Here is a 16,970-nt window from a genome sequence, read left to right on the forward strand (position 1 = left end):
GACTCGGAGCAAAAAACAAAAATTGGACAATGGGGAAAAAAAGGCTGACTTTGTACATAATTATTTTAAGAGTGACAGAACTACTCATCCCATAAACGCCTCTGGAAACTCCGGAAAAACATTTAAGCTAACCATTGTCGATCTAAAATGAAGACGGATTCAGCAACTGCATGCCTTATTTCTTGCCTCAAATGTTTTCAGAACCACATTTCAGTGAACTATTTTTGTAATATAAGAGAGAGTTTCCAAACGATCGAATGTTTCTGAAAACACTTGAGGCATGGCTTATTTCTTGTCTCAATTGTTTTCAGAAACATTTGAGGCATGCACTTGTTGCACGCACCCTCACTAGTCATTCACGGGTGCGGTTAACATTCCCATGGTAACGGCGAGCTCCACCAATCAGAGACGTCGCTGTTACACTTTAGGATTGTGCTTGGTGTAGTACTTTTCCATGATATCGTAAATAAAGTATGTTTTTCTTAAAACAAGGTTGATATCATTCGGACTTTTGGCTTCTACAGAAGCATGCACCATTGCTTCATAATCTCATAGCTCGTGGTAAATCCACCTTGGATGGTTACGACATTATGGATTATCACAACGCTACAACTGTAGAGCACCAATGTACTGACATTTATGTTAAATGCATTCAAACAGCCCCGATGGAGCTGACCATGGATGTATAAAGAGAACAGAGTTGACAGGAGAGTTAGCGACGGACTTGGCGAAGGTAGCAGAAGTAAACATGTGTGACTACGTCCGGTTTTCAAAATAAGGGAACTGTATATAAGAAAATACATATATGGAAATAAGATTGATTGGATTTTATTCACCAGAAGTATAAAAAATTACATGTCCCTTATAAATTAAAAAGAATATACCACTAATTTGTTAGGGAACTGCCTTTATTCTTTGATTTTTGGGTTGCTGGAATTTTTTTTATAAATAATGCCTGACGATGACTGATATATTTGATCTCAGGACATCTCCGACTACATACAAACATTTTTACTGTATCAATTTATATATTTTCCAAAGTAAAATTCCCTAGAAGTGTATGATTCAACTTTTTTTCATGGTCTAGGGTTAAAAAAGGTAACAAAAATCACAATAAATTGCAATATCGAATCACAATATTGACATTCATATGCGACGGAAATGGGAGAGTTGAGTTATGATTCCAAGTCGTAAGCACAATGAATTGTGACGCAATCTGGCGGTAAGGCTTTCTTCACCTTGTGCCTCCCCCACCTTTTTACTCCCTTGTGCCTCACAGCTTTCACAACCTCTGCTTTGAGTGACGTAAGGAAAATCTGGATCCAGTTCCTTTTTTGTTGTTTTAATCCTCTCTGGTGCTCCTACCAGTAAAGGTCACCAGAAGTACTTGCTGACTAATGAAAAAGTCTAGGCTACTGTTTGTTCTCAGTTGGTGCTCAGATAGGAGCACATCATGTGTTTGTCAGAATGCTGCATATCTGGTTTGTTTGATTGTTGGTAACTGAGTATGGGTGTCAGTCGTTTTCTGTATCCGGGAGCTGCTTCACATCGAAACATAATACCTGTACAGGATTGTGAATGACTGATGAGATCTCAAAACCACATGACTGAGTGTATCAAAGAAGGTTCACACTGATAAACATGAAAGGAGTGGCCCTGACTCAGAATCCCTTTATGTTGGCTCATATTTCTCAGCGCTAATTTGGATGTGTGTTATCGGATTTCTTAAGAGTCTGTGTGTGTTGTGTTTGTATACCACGTCTATAGGTTAATTATTGTTAAAGTTGATTATGTTATAACATGTCTGGTATCTTAAAGTACCACACACACGGACAGTAAACTCAGATTATTATATCCATGCGACAACGTAATCGTTTCCGGAGTAGACCTCGTAAACTACTTAACTTAGGAACTTCAAATTTGGTGTGATGGTTCACAGTGTGGTCTAGTTGTGTCTTTTGGGGGTTTGAAGTCCAGGGTGCCCAAAATTTGACATTTTGGACAAAAACTGTGATTTTTTTCGGTAGTAGAACTCGCTCCGTTAGTTCCAAAAGGGCAAAAGCTTTGGTCAAGCAGTGAGCGGGGAAATGTGAGCAATGCTCACTTTTGCCTTGTTGCACTAGGGAGCTACAGGCTCACTTCCTCTGCACTGTTTGCATTGGCATTCCCTTCCCAAATCCATTCTCAGAAACGAGAGCGTGTATTTGCATTTACTCCAGCACTTTGTTGGGGTTGTTCTAAGCAAGATTTGACTTACTGGGTCTTGTGTCGGGTGTGTGTGCAGTTAACCTGACCAGTCGCAAAGAGCTGAAAGAAGAGCTGGTGGTCTTTAAAACTGCTTTTCCTATTTATTTTACTATTTCCTGGCTCCCCTTTGTTATTTTGATCACAGCATCCCTTCTGACAATCTTTTAATCTGTCAAACAAACAGACAAAAGGAGACCAAGGGAAAGTTTTTTTTCTGTACGCCTCTAATACCTTAAGGTTTTAACCTTCTTAAGGTTCCGACAAATTCTGCCTGGAGTCACGTACATGATTTGAAGTGCAAGTCACTGTTGACGTACCAAGTGTGACTAATGGCATGCAACTTCTCGGCAGACTTATCAGATATTTAAGAAATGTGTGTGCATGTACATTTAAGAGAGGATCACACAAACACCATAACAAAACACAAATAGTGAATGATTTAACCTCACAAAGGTTCACACAATTTGTCAGGATCAGTGTTGTGTTTTTTTTTTTGGAATAACTGCCTTTGAAGTGTAAATGGCACTTGGGTAATAAAAAGGAATAATTTATATAATAAAGAAAAGATTAATTATTTTACAGAATTACAGATTAACAACACAAAACAATGACAAATATTGTCCAGAAACCCTCACAGGTACTGCATTTAGGAAAAAAAAATATGCTCAAATCATAACATGGAAAACATAAGCCGAACAGGCAACAACAGCTGTCAGTGTGTCAGTGTACTAACTTGACTATGACTTGCCCCAAACTGCATTTGATTATCATAAAGTGGGCATGTATGTAAAGGGGAGACTCGTGGGTACCCATAGAACCTATTTTCATTCACATGTCTTGAGGTCAGAGGTCAAGGGACCCCTTTTGAAAATGACAAACAATGTAAAGTGGTCGCACACATCCAAAACCGTAGTAGGTGGTTTTGGAGGAGCGCTGGACCAGTAAAAGTAGAAAAATGTAGAAGAAGATCCGCACAAGTAGCTCCCTATAAGTACAATTTATTAGTTAGTAAGTGACATTTTGAGCGGATGCTCTCCTTCAGACTTAATGAAGAATGTTAATGTGTTAAAGAAATGAGTGGCGTTAAAATGAATTTGTACACGTTAACTTTGACAGCCCAAATTTGATCCCAATATTTTTACTTCCACACTTTTATATGTCTTATATTCTCTTTTTTGTTTATTTGTGATTTTCTTTAATATACATATTTAATGAGCATTGTTGGAGGGAGCCTGAGATGTACGATTTTCATTGCCAACTACTGCTTCTCTGTAATTGTTGATAATAAAGAAACTTGACACTTTGAAAGAACTATTCATGCTTGGCTAGAGTCACTTAACACACTCTATTAGATTTCCACTATAACTGCCTTCCGCTGCCCGCCAGCACAATGTGTCAACACTGCGCAATGTCTTGACTTGAGACCAAAGATAACATTTTTTGCATGCAATGCCAGGGAAAGTCTAGATGATCATCTTTGTTCCACTTTTAAGTCTCTTCTGTTCTGTGTGTGTCAGGTTCAGGCTCAGGCGTGCATCTCCCTGGCTGTTGCCCAGACGCTGGCAGATGACGTGGACTGCCATGTGTTTCCCTTCAGGGAGTTCGGAAAAGGACGGATCAAGAAGCTCCGTGTCAGCCCCGACGCGTTCATACAGATCGGCTTACAGCTGGCATACTACAGGGTAACGCTTTGACAGGCACACACAAACAAAACACACACACACAGAGCGGAGTAAAGGTGTCAGGAAAATATACTTTCTTTATGGTTTTTAAACCAAGAAACCTAATGTGTGAGTGTAACTTTAACCAGCAAAAAAAAAATCGGATATATGAGACTGATCCAGTCATGGCCGATCAGCTGACAACCAGCCAGGTTTGACCGGTGGCCCATTGATCGGTGCATCTCTATTATATTCTTACTGTTAAAATATAACTGGATGATGCAACCTAAAATCTGTACTACAATAAATAATGACTTGTTTACTTGATAAATGGTTGTTGGCTAGTTTCTGTCCTGATTACATATAATAAGTTAAAGATTCTGGACTGTGGACTGATTGGTTGGTTGAACTTCTGGTTAGTTTTTATATGGTTGTGGTTATTAAATAAGTTTGGTGCAATGTCTAGTCCTTTGTCCAAACCAAGCAGCAGCCACCACGGCTGAATGACGAAGCAAATGCCAAGAGCATTAAGATGGACTTCTACTACTGCATTAAGCGTCTTTGAGATCACTAAAAAGCGCTATATAAATCTAATATATTATTTATTATTATTACTATTTGCTCCAAGAAAGCCCAGGCTGTATCAAAGTCAATTGAAAAATCTCTTAATACAAACTCTCATTTATTTATTGATAGCCAATGTTAGACAATTTTGCTTTTATCATTGCTTTTATTAACTTTGTAGTCTTTAACAAAGCCCATGTTTGTTTCTCTGTCTCTCCATGCCCTCCTTCTCTTCTTCCCCCAGGATCGTGGGGGTTTCTGTCTGACTTACGAGGCGTCAATGACCCGTCTGTTCCGGGAGGGCCGGACAGAGACTGTGCGATCCTGCTCTAACGAGAGCTGTGCCTTCGTCAAAGCTCTAGAGGACGGAGAGGTACTGATAAATAACTTGATTCTGCTCTCTTTCAAGTAAAATTACGATTGAAAGCTCACACAAAATGTATAACTCTGACCCCGTTGTGGGTCCAAACTCCAGAACAAAAATTGCCATATTGTCACAGTAAAAAGTACAGTCTAATATTGGCTCGGTTAATCATCAGTCTGTTTTGTGCTGTATTTCTGTCTAAATCTAAAATGTATGGATGATTTGTATTCAATTTAAGTGTGCGTTCGCACCATCCTTGTTAAGTCCGGTTGAACCGAACCCTGGAGCGTTTACCCCTTTGAGCGGGTCATTTGGGTCGTTGTGAACACCGGACTCGAACTCCTGTGCAGACCAAACAATCCCACTGATCTCTGGTCTCAAAGGGGTGGTCTTGGACCGCTGTCAACTTGGAGAACTTTGGAGCGGTTCATTTCTGGTGTGAACACAATTCAAAGCAATGGAATGTTTACAATTTCTGAGTTTTGCCTTTGTGAACGCAAACTGGACCAGCTGGAAAATTGAAACTGTTTATCATCCTCGCATTGGTTAGATTCAGGAACCGAACCTTTAGGTGTGAACCCGCCCTTAGGGATGTCAGTAAAAGTGCAATATGGTTTGACAGGCAGAGGACCAATGCAGACGTCTCTTCCGACTGGCCTCAGAGAGGCACCAGAACCTTTATCGAATGGCCATGACGGGAGCTGGAATTGACAGACACGTCTTCTGTCTGTACGTGGTGTCCAAATACTTGGGGGTGGACTCTCCCTTCCTCAAAGAGGTAAGCGTTTGGTTTTGTTCAGTGTTACATTGCTATTTTAGTCTTTTCTGTTCATCCCAGTCACCTATTTCTCTTCTCTTCTTTTCTCTCCCGCTCATATTCCAGGTTTTGTCGGAGCCTTGGCGTCTCTCCACCAGTCAGACCCCAGTTCAGCAGATGGAGCTGTTTGACCTGAAGAACCACCCCGAATTCATATCGCTGGGCGGAGGGTTTGGACCTGTGAGTGACGCACACTTTTCTGTAGTTGTAACTGTCAAGTCAAGTCAATTTTATTTGTATAGCCCAATATCACAAATCCCAGATTTGCCTCAGTGGGCTTTACAATCTGTAGAGGATACGACACCTTCTGTTCTTTACAGTTTAACACACTCATCGGATAAGGAAAAACTCCCCCTAAAAAACCCTTTCAACGGGGAAAAAAGCAGTGCTAAAAGGCAAAAAGATGGGCTTTGAGTTTAAAGTTTAAAGGCCTCCACAGAATCCAACTGTCTGATGTCCACAGGGAGGTTATTCCAGAGGAAGGAGGCTCGATAAGAAAAGGCCCTTTGGCCTGCTGACTTCTTTTTCACTCCAGGGACAGACAGGAGCCTTGTATTCTGAGATGCAAAAAATGCAAATGTGAATGGCAAGAACATGCTTTGTGCATGTTTTTTTAACATAGTCAGAAGCTGACTGTGTGGTTGTGCACACATACATACACACACACACACAAACACACAATGGTATATTTGTGCAGCGGTGGGGTACTAACGCTTATTTCATATGATTTCTGTGATCATGTCAGGTTGCTGATGATGGTTATGGGGTTTCATACATCATTGTGGGTGAGGATATGATCAACTTCCACGTGTCGTCCAAACACTCTTGCAGCGAGACCGTAAGTAAAGCCTCTGTTACTTTCAAGTTTCAAGTTTATTCGTCACATACACAATTATACAAGTGTAATTCGCAGAGAAATGCTTATGTACCTCTCCGGCTGTACAGTGAAGCCAACATAAGTAATAATCCCACATAAACCAGCCTACATAAGTAATAATTAACCAAGATGACATTAACAAACCAACATAACAAAAGTGCTAACAGTGCAAACATTACAAGGTGCAAAAGTTAATGATGGAGTGTAGGGGGCGGGGCTTAAGTGTTAGGCTCATTTAGCAGTCTGATGGCCTGAGGGAAGAAACTCCTGCTCATTCTTTCTGTATTGGCCTTCAGCAGACGATAATCAGTATTCAGTTCATCAGTATTTGGATATGGTATTGATCATTTTGTACATTAAACTTATTGTTTAATCATACAGGGAGGAATCATTACATTTGTATCTAATTTTCTATGTAATATTGAAGTTACTTTTGCCTTTTCAGTTACTTTTCATTATATTGACTGCACATCTGTGACCAATATCTTCAACTAACCTCCAGCATCATTGGATTGTGAAAAACGTTCAATGCTCTTCACTTTAATTTTCCACTAATTCATCCAGCTCGGATGTTCTTACTCAATCTGTTACTTCCTGGCATGTTTTTACTGCACTTTCTGTGCAAACATACTGGGAAGTTGGAGGCGAAAGACAGCCTCTTCTCACTCAATTTGTAACTTTTCTGCATTTGCATTGACCAAAATACTTATTCTGAGGAACTCCTACGTATTGTAGCATTTTGCATAAACTTCCCATTTTTTCAACTCCCCATTGTTATGAAGCATGTGACTGCTTTGCACCTCCTACACCAGTGCCTCCATGTGTAGCAGGTGGCCATTAAAATGGTCTTGATTATTCACTCAGGAATTTCAATGGATTATTACACAATACATTTTTTTTTTTTTTTTCGGACTGGTTGGTGACATTGCCGTCTGCCTTTCCAACTGTAAGGCAGGGTTGAGTCAGCATTCATTCATTCTGAAACCACAAAGCACATGACAGGACATGAGAAACCAAGCAGTGCTTTGCTGTCTGTTTTCAGTTCCCTTTTCACAATCTTATTTTACTGTGAAATCTAGGTATTTAATAAAGCTAGGCTGATAAATCAGCCAGGTCGATATAATGGCCAATATTAGTTTATTGCAGATATAGAGTTTAATTGTTTCTGTGTATATGTGTCGGTTGATAAGTAACAAGAAATTGCTGTACAGAAATACCAAACTATGTTTGAGATCATTTAGAAACCGTTTCTCCATTAACCCTCTGAGACCGACAATAGACCCGTTTTTGTTGTTTTTAGGGAGGTACAGGGTCTTTGGGTGGAGATGGCAGGTCAACAGTATATATCACATAGAAGTGGTTGATACCATTTGTTTCACAGATTTGGTGCTAAATTTAACAATTTTTTTTACCACTCGAGAATTGATCAAAATTATCAATAATCCCTCCAAAATACCAGATTAAGACACCAACACCTCGAGGAACACCATAGAAAAAGCCATGCTGTGATTTGGTTTCAAAAGCTTTTGACATTTGGAGATTTCTGCAAGAATTGCATTTTTCAGCGATTGAATGGCCGAGCACTGCTCAGAAACCCCCTTATTGTCAATGTACCTAGGAAATCCTTCCTTACTAGAATGGCGAGGTTGTTGTTACCAATGGATTCCTTAGGTTTTCTAGTTTCATATGATATCTGGACCTTCACTAGCTAGCTCTAAAACTGAACCTGCTACTGCCTCTGAAAGACGGTAAAGTTGTCTCAGGGGGTTAAATAGTTTGTCCAGCAGTGATGTTGATTTTTACACATCCTACTTGGTATGAATCTTGGTCACAGTGTGTCTTTGTGACAAAATAAATAATACTATCGACAGATACATCCAGTATCAGCCTTACAATCACTATCATCCTCAACAGTCCAGTATCGGTAAGGCTATAATACTTAACTTATATAACTTAACCCACTTCTCTCTCTCCAAGTCCTGTCGTCTCTCCCTCCTTCTCTCTCTGTGGTTTTGACTTTCGACCCACACGTTTGGATATTGTTCCCTTTTCCCACCCTCATTTTAATACTCTACTTCCTCCATTTTAGGACTCCCACAGGTTTGGAGCCCAGATAAGTAAAGCTCTCCAAGACATCATGACCCTCCTCTCCGCTGACACCAAAACCACCTCGTCCTCCAAAGGCACAGCCCAGCATCAGCCCAAGAAGCTCCTCTGAATATGGCAGAAAAGCAGCTCACCACGTGGACAAATATTCCCTAAGATGAGTGTAGAAACCTTTTAAGAACACAACCAAATTATGTGACTGACCTAAAAGCATTAATTAAACTGACAAAAGTGAATTTAACGAGTTTTATCAAAGGGACATCCCAGCCTAATTCGAAGGCAGGTGCTCTTTGTTTACATCTCCAAAACAATAACGCATTTTTAGGCCCCGTTCAAACGGACAAATAAGGCACACTGAAGACGCATGGTTCCCTTTCATGTTGGACATGTGATCTGTGGCGCAATTTCGTTCCCACCTCTAGCTCAGTGACAAAAAAAAACGAAAGACACACTTGCACTCAATGTTATGATTTGCATTCTTCCATTAAAAAACACAGAGTTCAAAAGCCTTTCCCCATGAACAGGCACTAACAAATATATGTTACTGTTATTCACCATTAATACGTACCCTTTTGTATACTTTTGTAATTTTATGAGTCGTGTCTGTTCGAGAGATTCAAGCTTGACAACACGTGAGAGTGCAAAAGGCTTCCTACTTTCTTTGAGAATATGAAACCTGTGATGGTTGATTTTTTTAAGAAAGAAGGAGCTGTGACAACTTAAGAAGGAAGTCTTTAGAATAAAAGTAAGAAGAAGAGAAAGAGAGACAGCTCCCTGACAATTCCAGAAAGCATTAAGAGACCCTTAATCTCAATAAAAGAGAAGGGAAATGTCTTTTTAAAGTTAGCGGACCCAAGTGTGAAATGAGGTCAACCCATTGACACAATTCACAACAATTTGATGTCCATGTTCGAGGTTATAGAGTATTATAGGGGATTGCTAAAAATCTAAAAAGCTTAAGGGAAAAGGGAGTTATAACAAGGATAAGAGGATACATCTCAATGAAGGGAAAAGGTTCCTTACAGACCTCTTAACAAAAATAGCCACTTTTTTATTGTCATTTAATTTAATTCATTAAATGGGACTAGAAGTTTACAAGCTAGACAATGAAAGCCCCAGTCTAATCTTTGGGTATGGCAACTATAAAAACATTTTTACTACTTACTTTTACCCATCACCTGATCTCAAGTTTATTAATATTGAACGCATGTCCAAATTGCACCAACTTGGACAAAGCACTCTATTGGGTCCCCAGCAATACACCCACCAAGTGTGAAGTACATCAGATGAATGGTTCTCGACATATGCGAAGGACACACAGACAGACAGACAGAGAAGTAGTGGTTACTGATGTCTTTGAACTATTGTTTCATATATATGGTTATCAGTTACTGTTCCGGGTTCCTGCATGCCAGCTGGAAGGGTGCCAACTCCTTTGAACTTTGTGCAGCAGCACTGTGCTCAAAATAGAGCCATGGGACACCAAACAAATGCAAAGAGACAATCTAAAGATCCTGTCATTACATCACGTATAATTTTATTTGATGCCCCGTGAATATAAGTTCAATTGGTTACATGTGAATCAAGATTTACACGAATATATAATCTGACATATGGCACCAATTGTTGTCGATATCAGACAACCGCATAAAAGTGATAACATTTTCAAGATTTGGGCTGTATTTTGACAGAGATCAGGTGATAACTCACGCTACATTAACAATGGAATTATTTATAGCCATGTGTAGGGAGGATGGAAGGAAAGAATGAAGGGAGGGAAATTATTATTCATTATTGTTTTTTGTTTTTTTAACTTTTTATTGTCAGTTCAGTGGATAGATTTAACAAGGCGTAAATGTTAAAAGTCTGATGTTTTTAGATAATCGTATGGACATGCTTCAGCTTATCAGACACAGTTGTGTTTCACTGCTGTTGAAACGCACCTCAAGTGTTGGAGATGGTCGGAAGTGGGCTGCGTGGTATACAGTTGCATTGCCATGTCATTATTTTCACTGAAAAAGTTATGTTTTTATTGTTGTGGAAATCTTTTTCAAACATTCTTCTTTCTTTCTCAAACGTGACACAAGGAGTGCCCACCGCTGACGTGCTTTATTTGTCCTCAAGTGCCCCTTTGGTTACCGTTCTGTTTAGCTTACTTATTACTTCAAAAATGAACCGTAAACATGACCCGCACCCTCCATGCGCTAAAGGTGACCCTCTCTGCCCTTATTTAGTCTGTGCACGCCAACGCAATACAAATATAAGCTTTTAGATAATAAAGATATCAAGGGGAAATACGTTGTAGGAAAAAGTGAAATCTGCAGGTGATGCTCAATACAGAAAACAAACAGCAGAAACCATGGCCAGAATTTAGATTTACAAATGGTACAAAGTAATACAGTCTACTTCAGCGCCAGTGGTACTTTTTTTGCCAGTGGAGGAGATCAATAAGATGTTTCCCGCCCTCACTTTCTGATCCTTACACAACGACTCATCCCTGGTTTTAAAGCTATGGCATTTAAGACACACGTGTGCCTGAATTCAAGTATTCATTCAGTATAACAGTTTCAATGCAATTCTTGGGAACACTTTATAATAAACATAATTTATAAATGGAAAACTGATAGTTAATTAAACTTAGTTAGTAGTTATTTTATTATTAACAAACGAAATGATAATTAATAATGTTTACTAATTATTAGTAATGCTATAATTTGTGTTATTCTAACAGTTTATTGTTGCACACATAACATTTTATATACTATATCTATATAAGTATTTGTTTATGATAAAGACATAAGTAAACTTAAAAGAAATTGTTTATAAATTATATATAAACATTACATAGATAGATATTTGTAACACTTTGTGTTAATGGTTAATTGTTTTGTAAACCATCTATTTAGAAGCATTATTTGAATGGCTACTATAAGATTGTAACTGATGATTATAATAACTTGTTAAAAGGTTAGTAAATACTTTGTAAAGTGTTTATAAACAATATTTAGATAGTTAATACTTTGTCAATGATTAATTGGTGTCTGCTCCATCTATCTATGTAATGTTTGTAGATGTTTTACAAACTATTTAGTTATCACTAACAAGTACTTAATATAATATATAAAACTGTATAATGTGTGCAAAAATGAATTGTTAATAGATAATGTAATCAGAATGTAATTTCTATTGTCTCTTATCAGCTGTGATACAATTTCTAAATTAATTATTTCATATTACACAAACTAATGATAAAATAACAGAAATTATAGCATTACTATTAATAAGTAAACATTGTTAATTATCATTTCATTGTTTGTTAATAGTTAAGTTATTTTACTAAGTCTAACTGTCAATTTACCATTTATAAATGATGCTTATTATAAAGTGTTACCCAATTTTTTTGATCAATGCAATTTTTAAGGGAAACCTTGTAACATTTATTAACACCGTGTTCTCTGTGTGTGTTGATGATAATGTACTTCAGTCGGTCAGTTAAGTTACTGTTAGCATTAATGTGCAGGATATGTTCTCATGTGCACTGATGTAGTGGTTAAACAAAAAGACATACACATAAAATGTATGAGATAATTTTCAGTCATTCCTGTTTAGTACTCCTAAAATTACCAAATTTTTCATGGACAAATAGGAATAGAAACATTGTCCAGAAAGTTTTGTTAAGGCGGTGTTAACCTTCCACTTCATCTCTGCTTATTTTTTCGCAACCCTGTTTTAACAAAAATGACCTTCCTCTACAACTAAACTGCATTCTCAATTATGTTTCGAGGGAAACATATTTTCTCCCGGGTTACGGTCGCACTTTTAAACACATAGTTAACGTTATAGGTTTAGGAAAAAAAAAAAATACTTGGTTAGGTTTAGGCAACAAAACCACCTTGTTAGTTTGAGGAAACAAAACGTCTTAGGTTTAGGCAACAAAAACGCTTGGGTAGTTTGAGGAAACAAAACTACTTGGTTTGGTTTAGGCAACAAAACTACTTGATTAGGTTTGAGCAACAAAAACACTTTGTTAGGTTTAGGAAACAAAAATACATTTCCCTCGAAACGTAATTGACAATGCAGTTTCATTGTATGGGAACGTCATTTTTAGGAGACAGGGCAGGTTTTCTAACTCTAATTTTATACGTCTTTTTTAGAGAGATTGTTGTCTTGATATTTTAATAACATCAGACCACAGTGGCTTCTGTTTCTGTCTCAGGTTCAGCATTTTAGTGGCTCATTTCCCAAACTGTTGACTGCCAGAGCAGCCATTTCTTTACTATGAGGCACTGATATCAGCCTTGCAAAAGATTAGTAAATACAATTTCTACAGCTCCAGCAATATACACTAACAACTTCTCTACCTCTCTCCACTCATGACTTTTGTAAACAATTTGTCTTCTTTTCATTTCTTGATATTAATTAAAAAAAATTCAAAACCACATTGACTTGACAAACCGAACTAAACCAGATTAACCAGTTTGTCACAATCTGGTTGCGGTCATGAGTATCTCATGTAATTTAATTGTCATTACTGTTCATTGTTACTCACTTCATGCCTCAGCCTGCCTGAAAACCATGAAGCCTGTTGAACCCATTCTGTGCCTCCACTGTGCCGCATACAGTATAATATTATTATCATGTAATATGTGATGAATTAAGAGGTGGAATCAGCAGGCTTTCAACAGTTTGGACAATGAGCCAAAAAAAGCAGCACAGCTAGCATTTAGCAGCAGTTTTACACTCTGCTTTGTGTTAGGACTAAAGGTTGACAGATTAGCACCGTCTTTTCCTACTTATTGATTTTGGGATACATTTTTATCATTTATTTCTGTGTAATCTGTTACTGCCGTTTTTACTCTTGGTTAATAGTGATGCTTGAACATTTTTGATGAATTTGTGGGTGTTGTACATTATATGTTTTCTGAATTTACACTCTAAAAGATGGCTATTATTTCTGTGTTTTTGTCTATGGCTTTCATTCTAAAACTTATTTAAATGTCAATTGTGTACTTTGTGAAGAAGGCCTTTTACAGATGGTGATGGCATGTGAAGTGAAATAAAATACTTACTGACCCTACAAGCGCATCTGTCAATGAATTATCAATGAATTAATTTCTTAGTCATATATTGAGCAAAAAAAAAGTTTAAGATGGATCACTTATAAGGATTTGTGTGTGTGTCTGTATACAATATATATGTATGTGTATATATATATACACGTATATATGTGTGTGTGTATTCAGATATATATATATATATATATATATATATATATAAGAAAAAAGAATGAATGTTGCAACGAGGATACCTGGGGTGAAAAGAGGGGGTTAAAAGCAAAGGAAATTGTGAATAAGAGATAGTGGAAAAGAGAGACAGACGGCAGTGCAACATGCATACAAGGGAACGGCCCTGTGTGATAAAGACAGGAAGTGGAGGGTAGAGGGATTGGGATGGGAAATAATGATCCAGTCTCAGAGATAGAAGGAGAAGAGAATCAGTGTAATTAATGAAGGAAGGGGAGAGAGAGAGAGAGGAGACGGAGGGAAAACAAAGAGTAGATAAATCACTCTAAACAGAGAAAACCAGGAGGGAGTGGAGCGCAGGAGAGCAGCATCAACAGAGAATACCATCCAGTGTGCGCACGATCATTGACTATATCTACAGACGTAGGCAAAGTTGTTGGTAACGTTCCGTTAAAGAGAGAAAAACCCACAATGGTCACTGAAATAACTTGAAACTGACAAAAGTAATAATAAATACAAATTTACTGAAAATGAACTAATGAAAATCAGATATTGTTTTTGAATTGTGGTTCAACAGAATCATTTTAAAAAACAAACTAATGAAACTGGCCAGGACAAAAATGATGGTACCCCTAGAAAAGATGTAAAATAATGTGACCATAGGGACATATTAAACTAAGGTGTGTCCTGTAAATAACATCACAGGTATCTTCAAACTTGTAATCAGTCAGTCTGCCTATTTAAAGGGTGAAAAGTAGTCACTGTGCTGTTTGGTGTCATGGTGTGTACCACACTGAACATGGACCACAGAAAGCTAAGGAGAGAGTTGTCTCAGGAGATCAGAAAGAACATTATAGACCTTCATGTTAAAGGTAAAGGCTATAAGACCATCTCCAAGCAGCTTGATGTTCCTGTGACTACAGCTGCACATATTATTCAGAAGTTTAAGGTCCATGGGACTGTAGCCTACCTCCCTGGACGTGGCCGCAAGGGGAAAATTGATGACATATTGAAGAGACGGATAATACGAATGGTAACCAAAGAGCCCAGAACAACTTCCAAAGAGATTAGAGGTGAACTCCAAGGTCAAGGTACATCAGTGTCAGATCGCACCATCCGTCACTGTTTGAGCCAAAGTGGACTTAATGGAAGATGACCAAGGAGGACACCAAATCATAAAAAAGCGAGACTGGAATTTTCCAAAATGCATATTGACAAGCCACAAAGCTTCTGGGAGAATGTCCTTTGGACAGATGAGACAAAACTGGAGCTTTTTGGCAAGTCACATCAGCTCTATGTTCACAGACGCAAAAATGAAGCATCCAAAGAAAAGAACACTGTACCTAATGTGAAACATGGAGGAGGCTCGGTTATGTTATGGGGCTGCTTTGTTGCATCTGGCACAGGGTGTCTTGAATCTGTGCAGGGTGCAATGAAATCTCAAGACTATCAAGGCATTCTGGAGCAAAATGTGCTGCCCAGTGTCAGAAAGCTTGGTCTCAGTTGCAGGTCATGGGTCCTCAAACAGGATAATGACCCAAAACACAGCTAAAAACACCCAAGAATGGCTAAGAACTAAACATTGGACTATTCTGAAGTGGCCTTCTATGAGCCCTGATCTAAATCCTATTGAACATCTGTGGAAGGAGCTGAAACATGCATTCGGAGAAGGCACCCTTCAAACCTGAGACAGCTGGAGCAGTTTGCTCACGAGGAGTGGGCCAACATACCTGTCGACAGGTGCAGAAGTCTCATTGAGAGTTACAGAAATCACTTGATTGCAGTGATTGCCTCAAAAGGTTGTGCAACAAAATATTAAGTTAAGGGTACCATCATTTTTGTCTAGGCCAGTTTCATTAGTTTGTTTTTTTAAATGATTCTGCTGAACCATAATTCAAAAACAATATCTGATTTTCATTAGTTAATTTTCAGTGAATTTTTATTTATTATTACTTTTGTCAGTTTCAAGTTATTTCAGTGACCATTGTGGGTTTTTCTCTCTTTAACGGAACGTTACCAACAACTTTGCCTACGTCTGTATATATATACGTGTGTGTGTGTATATACTGTATGTGTATATATGTGTGTGTGAAACTGTTTTAAAGAGTCTCTGGTTTCTCTGGGATAATGTAGTCCAGATTAAGTATAGTGGTTTATGATCTGAATGTGAGGGCTGTTGGTTAGGACCCAGATGCAGACACAGACACAGCTGGATGGTGGTTGAAAAGCAGGTGGATTTATTATAATAAAGGTGGTGAGGGCACTGGAGAAGGCAGGGGACAGGCAGGCTGCTGAGCAGGGTGGAGTGGCTGGAGGAATGAGCTGAGGCGGCGTGAGGATGGCTCGATGGGAGGCTGGCACAACTGGTAGGCAGAACAATCTGGCGGGAACTGGCAGGAAAGCTGGTGTTCTTGTACTGTGGGTTGATTAGGTGATTGTTGACAGGTGCAGAGTGGAGAGTGAGACCAGGTGCCTGATGCGGAAGCCGCAGGGCCACACCCACACAGACAGGCAGGGGAGGGGGAGACCCAGGGGAAGCAGAACACCAGAAAACTACTGGAGTCAAGGCCAGAGCCGTGACACTGAACCTGGATTTAATGAGGGGAGAATCTCCTTTTTTGCTTTTTCACAAATAGAATAAAGGTTTCACAAATTTGAAGGTGGGTTTCAGACGGTGTTAAGGCTTTACCTAACACGCTTTCACAACAGTAAGAGGAGCAAAAACGGAGGATCGGTGACTCAGCAATGTAAGTTAAAGCAGCAGTAGGCAGAATCGTTTTGGCATCATTGGGCAAAGATTCCATAATAACCTTTCAGCATATTGTAATTCAAGTGTTCTGAGAGAAAACTAGACTTCTGCACCTCCTCATGGCTCTGTTTTCAGGCTTTAATAAATCTAGCCCGCGACGGGAGACTTTGGCCAATCACAGGTCATTTCAGAGAGAGAGAGCGTTCCTATTGGCTGTTCATTCAACGGAGGCAGCTGTCAATCACTCACGAACTCGGATCAAATGGTCAAACTAGGCGGCGCTGATCAAATATTAATCAATATTATGTTACTGTAATGCCTATTTCTCACCTCCAATGTTTT

The 16,970-nt window shown here is 38.7% G+C and overlaps 1 protein-coding gene across 1 annotated transcript in view; it reads left to right on the top strand.

Moving 5' to 3' along the window:
- cpt1a2b (carnitine palmitoyltransferase 1A2b) overlaps positions 1-10,961 on the top strand; it is a 42,821-nt gene extending 31,860 nt beyond the window's left edge. The window contains exons 14-19 of the mRNA XM_037792060.1: positions 3,765-3,929; positions 4,717-4,845; positions 5,459-5,614; positions 5,720-5,833; positions 6,399-6,491; positions 8,620-10,961. Coding sequence (XP_037647988.1) covers positions 3,765-3,929; positions 4,717-4,845; positions 5,459-5,614; positions 5,720-5,833; positions 6,399-6,491; positions 8,620-8,748 — 786 coding nt within the window. The 3' untranslated portion in view covers positions 8,749-10,961. The remainder of the gene's footprint in view (positions 1-3,764; positions 3,930-4,716; positions 4,846-5,458; positions 5,615-5,719; positions 5,834-6,398; positions 6,492-8,619) is intronic.
- Positions 10,962-16,970: the final 6,009 nt, after the last annotated feature.

Source organism: Sebastes umbrosus, chromosome 14 (assembly GCF_015220745.1).
Source record: "Sebastes umbrosus isolate fSebUmb1 chromosome 14, fSebUmb1.pri, whole genome shotgun sequence".
In the NCBI taxonomy this organism is placed as follows: domain Eukaryota; kingdom Metazoa; phylum Chordata; class Actinopteri; order Perciformes; family Sebastidae; genus Sebastes; species Sebastes umbrosus.